The sequence below is a fragment of the Crinia signifera genome, chromosome 12, assembly GCF_055691185.1.
Source record: "Crinia signifera chromosome 12, ASM5569118v1, whole genome shotgun sequence".
NCBI classification, from domain to species: Eukaryota; Metazoa; Chordata; class Amphibia; order Anura; family Myobatrachidae; genus Crinia; species Crinia signifera.
In genome coordinates, this window is record NC_139228.1 from 80,635,541 (window position 1) to 80,653,305 (window position 17,765).

At 45.6% G+C, this 17,765-nt stretch overlaps 1 protein-coding gene across 2 annotated transcripts in view; it reads right to left on the reverse strand.

The window, feature by feature from the left end:
* The window catches only part of PRKD1 (protein kinase D1), a 105,779-nt gene that overhangs the window by 7,680 nt on the left and 80,334 nt on the right, over nt 1-17,765 (reverse strand). For both annotated transcript variants that reach the window (XM_083166892.1, XM_083166893.1), the window contains 8 exons: nt 11,195-11,480; nt 10,902-11,103; nt 9,542-9,665; nt 9,370-9,447; nt 7,873-8,149; nt 6,530-6,582; nt 4,832-4,904; nt 4,596-4,702 (listed from right to left, as the gene is read on the reverse strand). In XM_083166892.1, coding sequence (XP_083023018.1) covers nt 4,596-4,702; nt 4,832-4,904; nt 6,530-6,582; nt 7,873-8,149; nt 9,370-9,447; nt 9,542-9,665; nt 10,902-11,103; nt 11,195-11,480 — 1,200 coding nt within the window. The remainder of the gene's footprint in view (nt 1-4,595; nt 4,703-4,831; nt 4,905-6,529; nt 6,583-7,872; nt 8,150-9,369; nt 9,448-9,541; nt 9,666-10,901; nt 11,104-11,194; nt 11,481-17,765) is intronic.

Here is a 17,765-nt window from a genome sequence, read left to right on the forward strand (position 1 = left end):
AACGAGGAACCGCACAGATGTAGTCTTTGTTCTGCTAGAACATTACACTTCATGCACATAAATAAAAGGAGCTGGAGGACGGTATCAAGTTAAAACATGTCCATTACGATGCAACAGCCATAAAGTCCAGCACTAGAAAGGTTTCACCTTTTTAAAGAGATACACCAAGGTACGCTAGTTTTAAAACCACATTAATACATATAAATCCTCTTGCTGTGAAAAGACGTAAAGAAAGAGGTTTGCAAATGTCACATCTTATTATTTTCCGTTGCCTGAAGGGAATTTGGAGGGAATGAATGTTTGTCCATCACCTACACATGCTGAAGGCAGCCATTTTGTAGTCTAATCATTCACTAGAAACAACTGACACTGCTAACGCATGAAGCGCTACCCCTGAAGTTCAGAACAAAATGGCCACCTCCACTGACTAGACGGTGGTTAGATTCTTAAATTTACATTGAAGAATGCCTATATATACACAACTAAAGTAAAATAAATCCTACCAAATAACAATACTAAAAGAAGAAATCTCTTTTTTCTTTCCATGGGGACATTATGTGCACGCATTATCTGACTCAACCAAATTTCTCCTGTACTAGCGCTAAAGTCTAGCCCAATGGTTCCAAAATACAATACTCAAGGCACCTCAACAGCCAGAGGGGGGGAATTTCTAAGAATCAACTTTAGCAGAGCTTATAAATCGCACATTTACCAACAAACATTTTGTCTTGCTTTTCCTCTTTCATAGTATATGTTGCCGAATTTTGGCGTGTGTGATTTGTGCAGTTTGCGGGTTTTGTATGGGAAGTTGCACTTGAAAGCTCTATAACACGTAGCAGAATGCAGCAGAAGTCACATGCCAAATTATTTAATTATAATTGAATAATTAAATGATTAAATTGTTGTCTGTGCCAGCAGCCAGTAGATGGGGCACACAGACACTGATATTACGGTTATGTTGTTCCGTCATATTGATGGGCTGGGGAACTAGTCTTTCAATATAAGTATTTTTGCAGCTTATTATTCCCTTTACATCTAAATATATATGTAGACTAAACATTCATACATCCAAAGTATCCTCAGCGATAGATGGGATTGAGAAAAAGTTGATGTGAAATATTATTCTTACTTATTATAATTGAATTAATCTGAATAGTGATACAAAAGCGCACACACAAAGGGGGAGTTGGGTATTAGCACTGGGCAGGCCACGGCATTCACCATTTACAATAAAAACACAAAGGTGGTTTTTTTTTTTTTTTTAAGTATTAATAGGAACTTTTTAAAGAATTCACAGCAGTTTTTTTTTATTTATTTAAACTAGTAAAGGACCCCATACACTGGTCTGGGGAACAAGTCAGACAGGATTTCCCTAGAACTTCCGCGGCAGCTCCACGGTACGGCTTCATTGACCTGGCACTCCATTTGTGGCATGTAAACGGACTCCAGGGGAACTGCCAGTTAAGGGAAGGGAAGTCAGATGCGATACATTGCGGGTGCTAAAAAGCACCCAAGAGGAGCACCTGACGGTTGCGCATGCAACTTATCTTACGGGACTGCGTGTCGAGTCGATTCGGAAGTCAAACACATGGGATTTGGCCCAATTTCTCAGCCCGACACATAGGAATCTATTGGAAACCGGACAAATCGCACTAGTTCGAGGGGGCGAAAGGTTTCCCACACTCTGTATTATAGAAGTGAATTTATAGGAAGCCACAAAAAAAGCAGAACTGTAAATAAAAACACATCGCTAGAGAGCAAATCACTGTTCGGTAATAAGATTTCACGTGCTGCGGTTGAGCTTTGTCGCTGTGATCAGGGAAATGCCTGCTGACACTCGTTTCAAGCAATCATGCAGATAATTATACAGGTACAGGACCAACTCTGTACCTGGCACAACCAAGTTACCACCCAGTATTGATTGGAAATAAGCAGCAAACAAACAACACTGTACATAAATTTCCTAAACCTAATAAACTTTATCAGCTACCGATCAGCACTGCGAATGCTCCTCGCTGGCGCTTTGTCAGCTGCAATTACAGAGGGAGCCTTAATATAAAAGTTACACATGTTCCATAGAGTTGTAGAAGATAGGAAGAGTCTCTCTAGGGATATCATGTGCAGTGCTATAAGACGCACACATCGCACAATCTCAATCTTGCTTTAAATGTGTCCTTCTGAATAATGTGTGTATTTATGTATATAAACATCAACATTGTATGATTTTTATGTACATTAACGCCGTGGCCTTTGTTGCTGGTTTCCAGTTTATATTATTTTGCTATTTAAATGTACATGAGATTGTAAGCTTGCGAGCAGGGCCCTCCTACCTCCATGTCAGTTTGTATCTACCCAGTTTGTTTAATCACTGTTGTTTCCAATTGTAAAGCGCAACGGAATCTGCTGCTCTATATAAGTCACTGTAACGGAATCTGCTGCGCTATATAAGACACTGTAACGGAATCTGCTGTGCTATATAAGAACCTGTAACGGAATCTGCTGCGCTATATAAGACGCTGTAACGGAATCTGCTGCTCTATATAAGAAACTGTAACGGAATCTGCTGCGCTATATAAGACACTGTAATGGAATCTGCTGCGCTATATAAGACGCTGTAACAGAATCTGCTGCGCTATATAAGACACTGTAACGGAATCTGCTGCGCTATATAAGACACTGTAACGGAATCTGCTGCGCTATATAAGACACTGTAACGGAATCTGCTGAGCTTTATAAGTCACTGTAACGGAATCTGCTGCGCTATATAAGACACTAACGGAATCTGCTGCGCTATATAAGACACTAACGGAATCTGCTGCGCTATATAAGACACTAACGGAATCTGCTGCGCTATATAAGACACTAACGAAATCTGCTGCGCTATATAAGACACTAACGGAATCTGCTGCGCTATATAAGACACTAACGGAATCTGCTGCGCTATATAAGACACTAACTGAATCTGCTGCGCTATATAAGATGCTGTAACGGAATCTGCTGCGCTATATAAGACGCTGTAACGGAATCTGCTGCGCTATATAAGACGCTGTAACGGAATCTGCTGCGCTATATAAGATACTGTAACGGGATCCGCTGCTCTATATAAGACACTAACGGAATCTGCTGCGCTATATAGTACGCTGTAACGGAATCTGCTGTGCTATATAGGACACTGTAACGGAATCTGCTGTGCTATATAAGACACTGTAACGGAATCTGCTGCGCTATATAAGACACTGTAACGGAATCTGCTGAGCTATATAAGACACTGTAACGGAATCTGCTGCGCTATATAAGACACTGTAACGGAATCTGCTGCGCTATATAAGAAACTGTAAATAAATACATTAAGAAATAATGACCTATATGGCCAGTGCCTTAACTATAAATATTTGTTCCCCCCCATACTTAATCAGTCCTAGAGCGTGCACCAAAAATAAAGGGATGCAGCTTTGTTGAGAAGGGGCGTGATCACAGAAAAGAACCAATTCACATTACACCATACAATAGTGTCCATTACTTATAATACACCACACAGTAGTACCCCTTATACACAATACACAGCACAGTACTGTCCCTTAATCAAATTGCACTGCACAGTAGCACCCCTTATACACATTATAGTGTCCATTAGTCATATTACACTGCAGAGCCGCTTACACACATTACCCCGCACAATAGAGCCACTTATACACATTATGCCACAGCACAGCCTGTCCTCATCATTCGCCCTCCTCTACTTTCCTCTGTCTGCTCCCGGCCATTGCTGCCGCCAACTTGTTGGAGCAAGTTCTGACTCTCTTCCTGCCTCCTAAGCACGCAGGTCTGTGGCACACCAACAAACACCATTATATGTATTATATTTTAAGAAATAACTGCTTATATGTTAAATTAATTTATTTGCATATGTATAGTTGTGGTTAGCCAATGGTTGTGTGGGTCTCCACACAGAGGTAAAAAGATGAGGATCAGTCATCTGTTACTGAAGTTTTACTGTGGCTCAAGGCAAAGGACTCTCCCATGGGACTCCAAAAGGGCGATCCCTGCAGTCATGGAGTTTTATAGGGCAGTTCGTGCTAAAATCACCGGCACAGAACAACATTTTTAAAAAACAGTGACGTTATGGGGACAGCTGCGATTGTGGGAGGAGAAGCTGTGCGGGCTGATAGTTTATCTCAGGAGGGCAAGATGTGCCAAATGCTGCTGCTGCCTGCCAGCCTGGGTGAGAAAGCCAATGGCAAGGTCCGATGGAATCCAAATCCGGCACTTCCTCATTAGTGATGGGAGGCTGTGCTAGAGGCAGGTGCCAGAGCAACCCTCAAATCCTCCCCCTTCATGTGCACTGGAAGACCTACCGCATTGTTCAGCAGGAGGTAGACCCTTGACTGACGCGCCACAATGGTGAATGCGGGCTTGCGGCCAGTTTTCCACGCACAGAGCATATGCGCTGTGTGTCGAGCCTGTCTATGGTAATCAGGAAGCCACACCCCAAAATATATAATATGATGCAACAAAAACACAAAAAGTGTGGCTTTGTGTAAAGATGGAGAGAAGAAGTAAATGAGTATCGATGACCAAAAGAGCACAACTGGTACCTGCAAAATGGCAACCTCGTTCCGCAGCTGGCTCTCCTGCTTGGTAGGAAAACGCAACTTATCAATAATTTTTATGGCCACATCTCGGCCGGTCTTCCTGTGCTTCCCTAGAATAATAAAACAATAATTACACGTAGAACGAGGTGGGAGGAGCCAATGAAAGTAAAGGATGAGAGTTATAGGAAACACTTGATGCCATAGGACACTGCAGATTTACTAAAGGGTGCAACACTTACCTCCGTATACAATTCCAAATTGTCCGGAGCCAAGAACCTCGTCTGGGAAAATCTGATACACAGAGCTAATGTCCTGTTGACAAAACAAACCAGGTTTGCTGTAATGCTAACTGTAAAGCACACAAAAAGTTGCACACAGGTTGGAAGCACTTGCAATCACAATGCCGTCATATAAATGCGGTTATTCACCTGTAGGTGTCAGTATAGGAATCTCCTTCCAGGAATTCCCCAAAGCAGGGTGGGCGGGTAAAGGGGGCCAACATGCACACTTGTAGCCTACGTGCAAACTCGCCATTAGAGACCCCCTTCACCCATCCAACCGAGTGCACTTAGAGGACTATGGGGGGGGTACTCAATCTGAGCCGGCGGAAATACCGGAACTCGCCTTTCAGATTCTGCTTATTTTAAAGTCGAATCTGGTTTGCAGGAAACGGGCGCCAATTGTTGAATTTGTGGCCAAAAAATCAGACAATCGAAGATGGCCATGAATCCAACTGTCGGGAATGTCTCCACAATCTGATTTGGGATTGAATACCACCACCCTATGGCTCAATCACCCACAGATGCATGAAACACTACAAACTCATCTTAACATCCCTTGCACCCAGCAGGAAAACAAGTGTGAAAGCAATCTTAGATTAAACATTCTTGAAACATGTAGTCACATTATCTATGAAATAAGCCCTTAATGATTAGGGTTTATTTGAAAAATCTTCTAATTAAAGCAGAAGATGATCGTACGCTTTCTCTTATGGACACAATTCTTTGTCGTTTTCGCACATCTGTTTCACTTGCTGCAAGTAAACGATTATAATAATATAATCAGTTTTCATATAGAGAACCAGGAGTTTAAGTTATTATTTTTATCATCCTTTGTAGTGATCTTTTAATAAAACATTTTTTTATTGCTCAAGCAGAAACTTTTGGGCATTAATTGGATCACTGATCAGTCCAATGTAAGAGGCCACAAGTCCAAGCAGTCAGTAATGCTCTTAGGGGGTTATTCAGAGCTGGTTACAGATCCGCGCAGCCTAGCTTAGCTGCGAAGCCAGTCGCAGGACAGCCATTTTTAGTGTTGCAGTGTGATAGTGTGACATAGCAGGCCGATCAGAAAAGATGCTGCACCCCAGCAACACAGCGTTGCTGTCCACTGTCGGAAATTAAACTGCGATCACCAGACAATCACAGTTTTAGTGTTTGTGCGTGTGCACTTGCGCACATACACAGTTGTCCAAACATCACAATCTGCCTATGGGTCTGAATCAGGAACTTCGTCCTATTCGTGTAACCAAGCTGCTATCAAGTAATTGTTACAGAAACTAATTTTAGTGCTCAATAAATCTAGTGGCCTTGGACAAAAAAGATACTGAGCACACTTCTATCACGGATACCTTTTGTCAATGAGCACGAGATACACATCAATGATGTACAGTCCACATGACTTAAGAGGCCCATATATAAGACAGGTATTGGAGCATTCGATTCGCCGATACAGACCAAATAATGACCAGATTTGTCGATGCCATATTGGATCGGCAGAGCAGAGGACAGGGCGATAGAGGTCTCCTACATTATACACTGCAGACAATCTACCTATACCAACATAGGCAGCTTGTGATCGGCCTGAAATATCTAGCATAACGAGAATGTGATCTATTTATTATTAATGCCGAGGGACCAACATAGATAAGTACATACCACATTTTCCTGCACCTGGCAATTGGATACAGAGATACTGATGGATACGTCCCCTGAAATAAGAGTAGAGAGACAAACGGATTAGATACCTCTTTGGTTTACATCCATATTCCAGATGAGTTCCGTAGCTGTAGTGAGAGCCAACGACTCGCTAATATGAGCAGATTAATTGCTGTATATGCACAGGTGGTAATCGATGTAATGATATTAGTGCTGGGAACACCGTTATAATCAGCTGCATTGTATTAAAAGCTCTATTATCCAGACCGCAGCCATCTTTGCCAATATAATGGAGACCTGAAGCCTGATTGCAACCTAGAAGGGATTAGATTTACACAAATATCTAGAATGTAACAAAAGCAAGCCCTTGTTAATCATCATGCATGCTCGCCATATGTACAGACTATATAGGACACCTCTCAGTGGTCCCCATACAGTGGTCCGACTAATCTGAGGCACCTCCCCGGCAGTCCTTCCTCCGACTCGGCACTCGATGTACCATTTTTTACATGTGATAAATCGCATGTCATTTATCGCATTTAAAAGAAATCCCGGGGAGCTGTCAGGGGAGTTAAAGGGAAATCAGATTGGATAAATCGCAGGGGCTAAAAAGCACCCCCCAATGTGCACCTTATGTGTAGCACGTCCGACCTCCGACCTGATGCGCACGGAAGGATGACATGTCAATTTGTATGTCAAACACATGTGATTTCACGGCCCAATCCATCAGCCAAATCGCACAAGTGTATGGGGGCCTTCAGCATGGCCTATGTATGGGGGTCTATGTATAGGCAAACTTGGTATTTAGTGTTCCTTATGGAAAATAAATGTAATCTGTGAGGATTGGGTCAGAACCCCAAATAGATTATTTCAGTGCAGACCCAACATTTCAGGGTCTAAGCAACTGTCATTGCCCCTTCCTGTAGATCAGGCAATGTCCAAACTGTGGCCCCCAGCTGTTGTGAAACTACACATCCCAGCATGCCTTGCCATAGTTTTAGCATTCCCTAATAGTAAAACTGTGGCAAGGCATGCTGGGACTTGTAGTTTCACAACAGCTGGAGGGCCATCGTTTGGACATGCCTGTTATATATTATGGGCCTGGTATTCAGGTGGTTTTGGATATAATTACAGACCATACAGTGACCTGTCCTGTCATAGGATTGTATTACTGAGGACAAGGCTCCACGTGACGTCCTGATATGATGTAGTATATGGAGATCAAACAGAAGTGGGACGATCCCTTGAAATCCCAGACAATGTACACAACTAAGCGGTTCTCAGATGGTAGATTAATGATAATACGTCAATAGAATATAAATGAGCAGCGAAAGAGAACGTACTGTGCAGGCCGCTCCCGCCATTCGCTCCCTTGGGGTTCACCGGCATCAGAGCATGCTGTATGGCCACCTCCCACATACAGGCCACGTCCATCCCCACGCCGCTGTTCACAATGCCGTTATTTCCAATCTCGGGTGCTATCTGGACCGGCAGGCTCTCCCCAACATAATACACCATATTGGCAGTGGTGATCTCAAAACAGTGAGGATTAGCACCGGGGGGCAGCAGGGTCAGGTTTTTAGCAGGTTCCAGGCATAGGATCTCAGAAAGAGGGATTTCCTGGAGAGAAGATAGATCAGTGTAAGTACAGATGCAGCAAGGGACGCTATACGACTCGGGCCTCAGACCTAATCTATCACCGACGGCAGTGAGAAATATGGCTGACGAACGGTTGTGAATTCATTAAGATAAGAAATTACCTCACATAAATCTCAATGACTTATTTCACCGAAAATAAGATAAGACAGATCTAAAGCTGCATACACACCTAAAGATTTGTCTGTCCAATCTGTGGGACGGAAACAAAAATCTGGTAATGACAAATGACAATCTGCTCCCAAACGCTGAAAAATGTAAAAAGGCGATTACTGCCTCATGGTGCTGGTCATGGGTACGATTCCCACCATGGCCCTAACTGTGTGGAGTTTGTATATTCTCACCACGCTTGCGTGGGTTTCCTCTGGGTACTGTTTTCCTCCCACAAACCAAAACTAAATACTTATAGTTTAATTGGCTCCCAACAAAAACGTGCATGTACATGAAAGAGAGAGAATATAGATTGTAAGCTCCACTGGGGGAGGGACTGATAGGACTGGGCAAGTATTCTCTGTACAGCACTGCGGAATAAGTGTGTGCTAAATAAATAACGTAATAATATTCTCTGTACATCGCTGCAGAATATGTGTGCGCTATGGTAATAAACTCTTCAATAGAGCTATATGGGTCCCCTTATTTGTAACACAAGGGATCACAAATTACTAAAAGGGGTACGAAGTAGGAAGTTTAGGGCCTTCAGCCTTCCACTAGATGAGTGTGTCTCAACCTCCACAGGTCATGTTTTGGAATTTGTCTCTATGGAAACAAGAGCATTACTGACCCAGCAAAATAAAATGCCTCACCTGTGCATGATTAAAAAAAAATCCAGAAAACATGACCTGTTGTTGATAAATGAGAACAAGAGCCTAGAACCCCTGTACTAGACAATGAACTAATTATCTGCACCCAGAGGAATCTGCTCATGTTACCAAGAGTGTATTCCATCAGATAACGAGTACCCCAGTGACCGTGCTGATCACTGATGTTCTTAGCTCAGCATCACTGGATAGCTCGCAGTCCCATAAATTGCTAGTGAAGCCAATATAATGACTGCACCCACTGTGGGTGACATGGGACCCCCATATCCCCATGGTGCAGAGTGTAGTGCTTCCTGTTAGTAGTATACAGCTAAAGGTGCCTGGTCCTATATATATAGCACCATTGCTGTCGGTTGCCTTATTTACCTTATAGTACTTGCTTCCAGTATCATTCTGAAATAAGGTTATACACTTGCTGTCCAGTCTCCAGTAATGCCTCTTCCTCTGCCATTGGTAAGAACAAAGGGCACAGCATTAGTAAGACCGATGATGCCCTCCCAGTACAGAGACCACACACGACCATGCTGTCCATCCTTACCATGGAATCCTTGCTGGTATAATGCACCATCCAGCCTTCCTTCATAACACTGCTGCTTTTCCGCTTTGTGTGTTTCACAGACTGAACCACTCTCATCAAGGGAATGTTATTACTGGCTGAGGGGCTGAAAGAAACACAATCACCCAATTCAACTTCAACACCAAGACTGTGGTCCCCTAAAGAACAATATGGCCTCTGAAAAAGAAATCGTGGGCTCAGTTACCGGGAATCCGACCCTGGTAGCCACCTGGCTACCAGGACTGAAACCGGGAAGGTCCAGGGCTAGGATGTGGTGTAAACGGTGTGACCCAGGTTGCTGCTGATTAGCTGCGCATGAAGAGGCAGTTTGGGATTAGGTTCTAAAAGCCAAGTTGGGGCCAGCATTTTGGTGGAAAAGGGGTGTTCCTGCAGTGACTGGGTCTGATCACATTTAGTCCTCAGCCACTCTACCTCATCATTGACCCTCAGATTAATCACAATCAGGTGGTTATTGGGACGTTACTCATTTTGGGTCCAATTTGTGGCCAATTTTGTTTAACGTAATCCAACTATCCACACAGATGTGTGTATGGGCAGCTACACGTGTGAAAGCCTCTAATACCCCTTTCACACCGCAAATCCTGGGTCGTACCTGGTATTTAGACATGCCTCGATCCCGGGAGCGGCAAGGAATTTGTGATATTTTAGCTACGACAGCGACCTGCCAATAAGCCGGTCAATGGCGTCAGACAGGGGCAGAGGTGCATCATTGGGGGTGGGGGCGTAGGCAGCACTTGGAGCTGACACTGTCTCCAAGCACTGCCTCCTCCATGGTGTGAACGGGACCCGGGTGGCTTGACCCAGGTTACCATTCACACTGAACAGCAACCCGGGTTAGAGCAGTGTTCAACCTTGCCAAGTTGCTCGACCTGGGAATTTTGTCAGCGGTGCTTTTACACCGCAGATCAACCCGGGTGGACATGGCAATGACCTGGGTTGCTTTGGCAGTCTGAGGGGTACGAATGGTTCCTTGACACTGGCCAAGCAATCTTGAGATGAATTAAAATGCACTGTATACGTTTGTAAACCATTTCCAGGTGTGTTCAGATAGATTGTGTAGGCACCAAATGTTCTTGGTTAAGTTTTATAAACCTATAGGGGGAAGTATTTACTAAAGTACAGGTTATCAGTGTAGATGTTCACCGGAGCTACTATATTCTAGAAGATGCTAAAAACATTTTAAGTAAAACTTGACTGGTTGCTATGGGCAACTCCCGCACTTCAGTAAATGTACACTAGGACTTTAAGCAGGACTGTTGCACAGACACACAAATGATATGGTTCCTTATTTGCGTTTCCTACCTCAGCTGTTCTTCCATACCTGATCATACGGTCCGATGTGTCTTGATCTTGGTCTGGGTCCTGCATGTCTCCATTTTCACTCCGATAACCGGTCATGATGCTGTCGGAGTCAGGAGTTAGGGGTTCATCGATGTCTTCCATCAGCCGGCTGCTTGGATCGCTCTCGTTGTCGCTTTCCTCCTCCATCACCACATCAGACTCTGGTCCGGGGCTCAGCAAGTCTAGAACATGGGGGAAAGATAAATATCGGTACGATTGCGAGCCAGGCCTCAGTTCGAGGAACCGCATTAATAATTCATCCAAACGGAATACCTCCATTGATGGCTACCTCCCCGAGGCAGTTGTGAGGCACTTTAGTTGCACAACGCTTGTGACAGTTGAATTTGCAGTCCTTGCACTGCAGCCCTTGTCGGAAGAGACCTTTTAGCAGCTTTTTGCAGTACTGGCATACTGTCGGCCGGGTGTAGGAGTGGATGACAAATGTGTGAGGCACTTTGACCTTGGTGAGGAGAATCTTGTCAAGGTGTATGGGGCGACCTATGTAAGGCTGCGAGCTCGACCTCTTCTCTCGCACAAAGGACTCGGATGGAGACTTTTGCTGCAGGCAGAGCGGACAGAGTCATTATAGCGCCAAAAGACTAAACCGGAATAACATCACCTAAATCTCTATATGGCCTCTCTCCCCTCCCCCCGGCACAAGCAAACTCATTACACCTTCCCTAGCATAAAGTAGGTATATAGGTGGCTGACGTCACTTTGCACTGCCACCTACTGTACTGCGAGATGTAGACTCCAGGTGTAGACGAGATGTAGACGAGGTGTGACTGCAGCGCTACCTACTGTACTGTACTGCGAGGTGTAGACTCCAGGTGTAGACGAGATGTAGACGAGGTGTGACTACAGCGCTACCTACTGTACTGTACTGAGAGATGTAGACTCTGCACTGCCCGAGGTGTGACTGCAGTGCTACCTACTGTACTGTACTGAGAGATGTAGACTCTGCACTGCCCGAGGTGTGACTGCAGTGCTACCTACTGTACTGCGAGATGTAGACTCTGCACTGCCCGAGGTGTGACTGCAGCGCTACCTACTGTACTGTACTGCGAGATGTAGACTCTGCACTGCCCGAGGTGTGACTGCAGTGCTACCTACTGTACTGTACTGCGAGATGTAGACTCTGCACTGCCCGAGGTGTGACTGCAGTGCTACCTACTGTACTGCGAGATGTAGACTCTGCACTGCCCGAGGTGTGACTGCAGTGCTACCTACTGTACTGTACTGCGAGATGTAGACTCTGCACTGCCCGAGGTGTGACTGCAGTGCTACCTACTGTACTGCGAGATGTAGACTCTGCACTGCCCGAAGTGTGACTGCAGTGCTACCTACTGTACTGCGAGATGTAGACTCTGCACTGCCCGAGGTGTGACTGCAGTGCTACCTACTGCACTGTACTGCGAGATGTAGACTCTGCACTGCCCGAGGTGTGACTGCAGTGCTACCTACTGCACTGTACTGCGAGATGTAGACTCTGCACTGCCTGAGGTGTGACTGCAGTGCTACCTACTGTACTGCGAGATGTAGACACTGCACTGCCTAAGGTGTGACTGCAGTGCTACCTACTGTACTGCATGATGTAGACTCTGCACTGCCCGAGGTGTGACTGCAGTGCTACCTACTGCACTGTACTGCGAGATGTAGACTCTGCACTGCCCGAGGTGTGACTGCAGTGCTACCTACTGTACTGTGAGATGTAGACTCTGCACTGCCCGAGGTGTGACTGCATTGCTACCTACTGTACTGCGAGATGTAGACTCTGCACTGCCCCAGGTGTGACTGCAGTGCTACCAACTGTACTGCGAGATGTAGACTCTGCACTGCCCGAGGTGTGACTGCATTGCTACCTACTGTACTGTACTGCGAGATGTAGACTCTGCACTGCCCCAGGTGTGACTGCAGTGCTACCTACTGTACTGCAAGATGTAGACTCTGCTCTGCCCGAGGTGTGACTGCAGTGCTACCTACTGTACTGTGAGATGTAGACTCTGCACTGCCCGAGGTGTGACTGCAATGCTACCTACTGTACTGTACTGCGAGATGTAGACTCTGCACTGCCCGAGGTGTGACTGCAGTGCTACCTATTGTACTGCGAGATGTAGACTCTGCACTGCCCGAGGTGTGACTGCAGTGCTACCTATTGTACTGCGAGATGTAGACTCTGCTCTGCCCGAGGTGTGACTGCAGTGCGTTATTGTGTACTGTTGCTGTAACACTAAAGCACACACTATAACATGATAGCATACTGGTGAAGTTATGCAAGTGAAAATGCTTTGAGCCTGTACAGTACAGTGCAGAGTACAGCAGCAGACTCATGCTGGAATGCAGTATCTAGGTAAGTAACAGTAGAAATGCTTAAAATGTAAAATATGGGGAGTGGTACGTTAAAATATATATATATATATATTCTTAGTTAATATTCTGTACATGGCAGGAGACTTGCATTCCTGGCTCTCTAAGACAGACAAAGCCAATCAGTTATCACTCGAGCTGAATGAATTCGCTTTGTCTGCCCAGGGAACTAGGCGCTTAAGTCTCTTTAACAAGGATGGGTTTCGCCAGCCATAGGGGATGGCAGAGTCCTGTGCGACATTACAGAATACAAGTAACAATGGGGATTACAAGGTGGACATCCAGGCAACATGCAATGGGCGTGAGAGGTTAATGACAGGCAGTACAGAAGAGGCAATCCCTTTCCATAGTTAATCAGAGCAGTATGATAATCGCACGTCACTGCGGAGACCTAATGTAGAACTCAGCTTCATACAAACGCTGACAACTTGTTCACCATGAAGGCAAGCACAGAAGCTGCCGGACTCAGCCAACCAGATCATGGCTACCATTATACAGACTGTATGAGGTAAATGATAGCCAGAATCTGCATTGGTTTGCCCCAACTATATCTCCTGATTGCTACGGAATCTGCGATAGGCCACATATGAATAAATGCATTGTGGGTAATTGCCGTTGGTTTAGGAGAACTCTGGAGACAAACTGATAACAGGATTAGAAAGTGGAAACTTTCATTACCTGCTGCCATATAACAGTACCTATTATGGACTCCAGGCAACCTCGTAGCCCAGGAGAGCAACTTGTTATTATAATACATAGTTACAGCTACAATTTACAGAGAGTCCAAATACTGACACATTCAAAATGTCGACATTCATTATGCCGGCATGTTCAAAAAGAATTGTTCTTGCTTCATGATCCAAGTGGGCATAGCTAGATTCTAAGTGTGTCGAGTGCAGCAAGGCACTGTGACCGAAGCACACATACGGTGCCCATATCGCCATGGGCACACACAAAAATGTCGACTTTTTGACAATTTAAATGTCGTCATTTTGAACATGGCTATCTGCCAGTAATATCGGAATATTTTGAATGCCGGGAAACCGTACTAACCCCGTTACAGCTGCTTGTAAGCTTATTACACAGAGATTGCATGGGTGAAATATCCACCAACATTACATTTAAATCTAATCCTCCAAAAAGGATTCACTACTTTACTGTGAAAGTGAAAATGTGTGTGTATGTGTGTGTGCGCGTGTGTGTCCCCGTGTCCTTCGGAGAAATAATTACTATATCTATCTCTCTATCTATATGTATATACACACCGTTGAGTTGGGTAAAGCTATTACTGTAACAATATTTAATCAACTGAATCTCAATATTTAAAGGCCCCCGTCCCCATCCATAAGTGAGATCACACTCAGCAGTTGGTTCCATGCAATTCATCATCAGGTGGGATGGGCTATCCACTATTCTCCCAGTAACTGCATCGCAGGTGTCCCCAATGCACAGCGATGTGCACCGAATCAGGTGGAATGGGCTATCCACTATTCTCCCAGTAACTGCATCGCAGGTGTCCCCAATGCACAGCGATGTGCACCGAATCAGGTGGGATGGGCTATCCACTATTCTCCCAGTAACTGCATCGCAGGTGTCCCCAATGCACAGCGATGTGCACCGAATCAGGTGGGATGGGCTACTCACTATTCTCCCAGTAACTGCATCGCAGGTGTCCCCACTGCACAGCGGTGTGCACCGATTCAGGTGGGATGGGCTACTCACTATTCTCCAAGTAATCGCATGCGATCGCATCGCAGGTGTCCCCAATGCACAGCGGTGTGCACCGATTCAGGTGGGATGGGCTACTCACTATTCTCCAAGTAATCGCATGCGATCGCATCGCAGGTGTCCCCAATGCACAGCGGTGTGCACCGATTCAGGTGGGATGGGCTATTCACTATTCTCCCAGTAACCGCATCGCAGGTGTCCCCAATGCACAGCGATGTGCACCAATTCAGGTGGGATGGGCTATTCACTATTCTCCCAGTAACCGCATCGCAGGTGTCCCCAATGCACAGCGATGTGCACCGATTCAGGTGGGATGGGCTATTCACTATTCTCCCAGTAACTGCATCGCAGGTGTCAATCAATGCACAGCGATGTGCACCGATTCAGGTGGGATGGGCTACTCACTATTCTCCCAGTAACTGCATCGCAGGTGTCCCCACTGCACAGCGATGTGCACCGATTCAGGTGGGATGGGCTACTCACTATTCTCCCAGTAACTGCATCGCAGGTGTCCCCACTGCACAGCGATGTGCACCGATTCAGGTGGGATGGGCTATCCACTATTCTCCCAGTAATCGCATGCGATCGCATCGCAGGTGTCCCCACCGATTCAGGTTCGATTGCGATATATATATTCATGGCAGCCAGTGAGATCTGTCATTGAGATGCCAGGCAATCGGGAGCGTGCCTGGTATCGCAACCACACAAAAAGCATCTGCGATGTGCCAGTTTTCAAAGTGTCGCATTAGCATGAAAACTGGCCATACAGTATCACACTAGCTGATGGGGGGCATTAAGGGTTACGTATGAAAGCACGGAGAGATCAGCTACACAATTAAATTTTTCAAACACAGGGCCAGATGCACTAAGCTTCATAAAGTGATAAAATGAAGAGTGAGAAACAGCCAGCCAATCAGCACCTACCTGCCTGCCACAGACTGTTTGAAAAATGTAAGGCAGGAGCTGATTGGTTGGTTATCATTCTCCATTTTATCACTTTTGAAGCTTAGGGCATCTGCCCCACAGCCTGTAAAATAAGGAAGCTGATTGGTTAGGACTTTCTATCCCGCTGCTTTTTATAAATGCCCCCCTCAAACTTGCAAACTACCAACTTTCCCACTGACGTGCCCCCGTTATACCCTCGCTACACTAACTAGGATAAATGCCACTGTCCCTGACCAGGCGCCCACAGCCTGCCTCTGCTGAGAGAAGAGGGCCCAGCAGCCTCGCAAGCCTGATCTGTGGGCTATTTCCAAAGGATTTCTGTTCCAGGCTGAGCTCTGGCTGGAATTGCTCCAGGAAATGATTGCTAAAACCAGATTACATGATGGAAACTGCAGCTGATGGGGAGGTGCCATAACCCATTCATTTCCAAGGGGAAGCCATAACCATTTATTAACCAGCAGAGTATTGGGGGAGGAAGCTGTGGCTTGGACAGAAATCTGATTGGTCAGCTGCTTGCTCTCTGGACATCTGGAAATGTGCTCTCCGGTACCTGCTAACCTCCTGTCATTCACTATGCACTGCGCCGTCAGAGGGTTAATACGCTGCAGCAGGGCTACAAGCATATCTGTCTACACATCGCTCTGACAGCTCAGGATTAGCAGACTTTGGTGCAGCCGGGGAGCACAGAAAGGGAGGCAGTGTGGAGATGCAAGAGGTGCCACCGTGAGGTGCCAACAGCAGGAACTCCACCTGAGCCAAACCAAACAGCGCCTGATGCTAGAACAAGCTTAGCCTCCCTTCCCACACACACACAGCCTCCTCTACTTATCTCAGGGTCTCTGTCCATGCAAAACCCCTGACCCAAACGGTGTCCCTGCACACACGCGCCATGCTCAGAGCAGAGCGGGTTATCTGGAAGCACGCAGGTTCTGTTACACACCAGCACATTATCTTCATCTAAGCAGGGACATGTCAGGGCTGGTGAGGCAGATCCCCTACGTGACGCACTTGTGTCTTATGTAAATAATGGCATTTTATAGGCTTCATTTTAATGAACATTGCCTAAAAAACAAATAGGAAAAAAAAACGCAATTAAAAAACAGGAATGGCGATTAATAGCTACGGAAAAAAACTTCCAGGCACCAACTTAAAGGAATGTTTATATACGTAATAGTCCCTCCCACCTGATGATCACATGTGTACATTGCAGGTGTCATGTCAGAAGCCAGCATGGACAGTATAAGGGTTAGCATTACTGCCTCAAAGCACTGTGGTCATGGGTTCCATTCCCCCCATGGCCCTAACTGTGTGGAGTTTGCATGTTCTTCACAAGTTTCCTCTCACCATACAAAAATATACTGGTAGAGTAATTGGATCCCCCCCCAAAAAAACTACAATGTGTGTGTGTGTGTACATGTGGTAGGCAATATAGATTGTAAGTTCCACTGAGGCAGGGACCACCGGCCTATACTGTATGGAAGTCGGGCAATAAGGATTTTAGTGAATCAAGTTGATCATTGACGCGTACTCGTAGATCAGTTCACGCCACAGTATATAAAGCGTGGAGGAATACGCTGCTTGGCCTTGTACCCATGTGAAGCAGGGCCGGGTCGCCAGTTTTGGATATAATGCATCCCCTACTTAACCTATTCAATGCGCATTTGTTTTGCAAAGTAAAAATGGGTCTACACCAAGGGTAAGTCAGCAATTGCCGACAGCGCTGTGTACAGAGATGATGGTGCGCTTCCGTGGTCACTAGCAACAAATGCTAGTGCTACAGATCAAACCTACCGATATCGCTAGA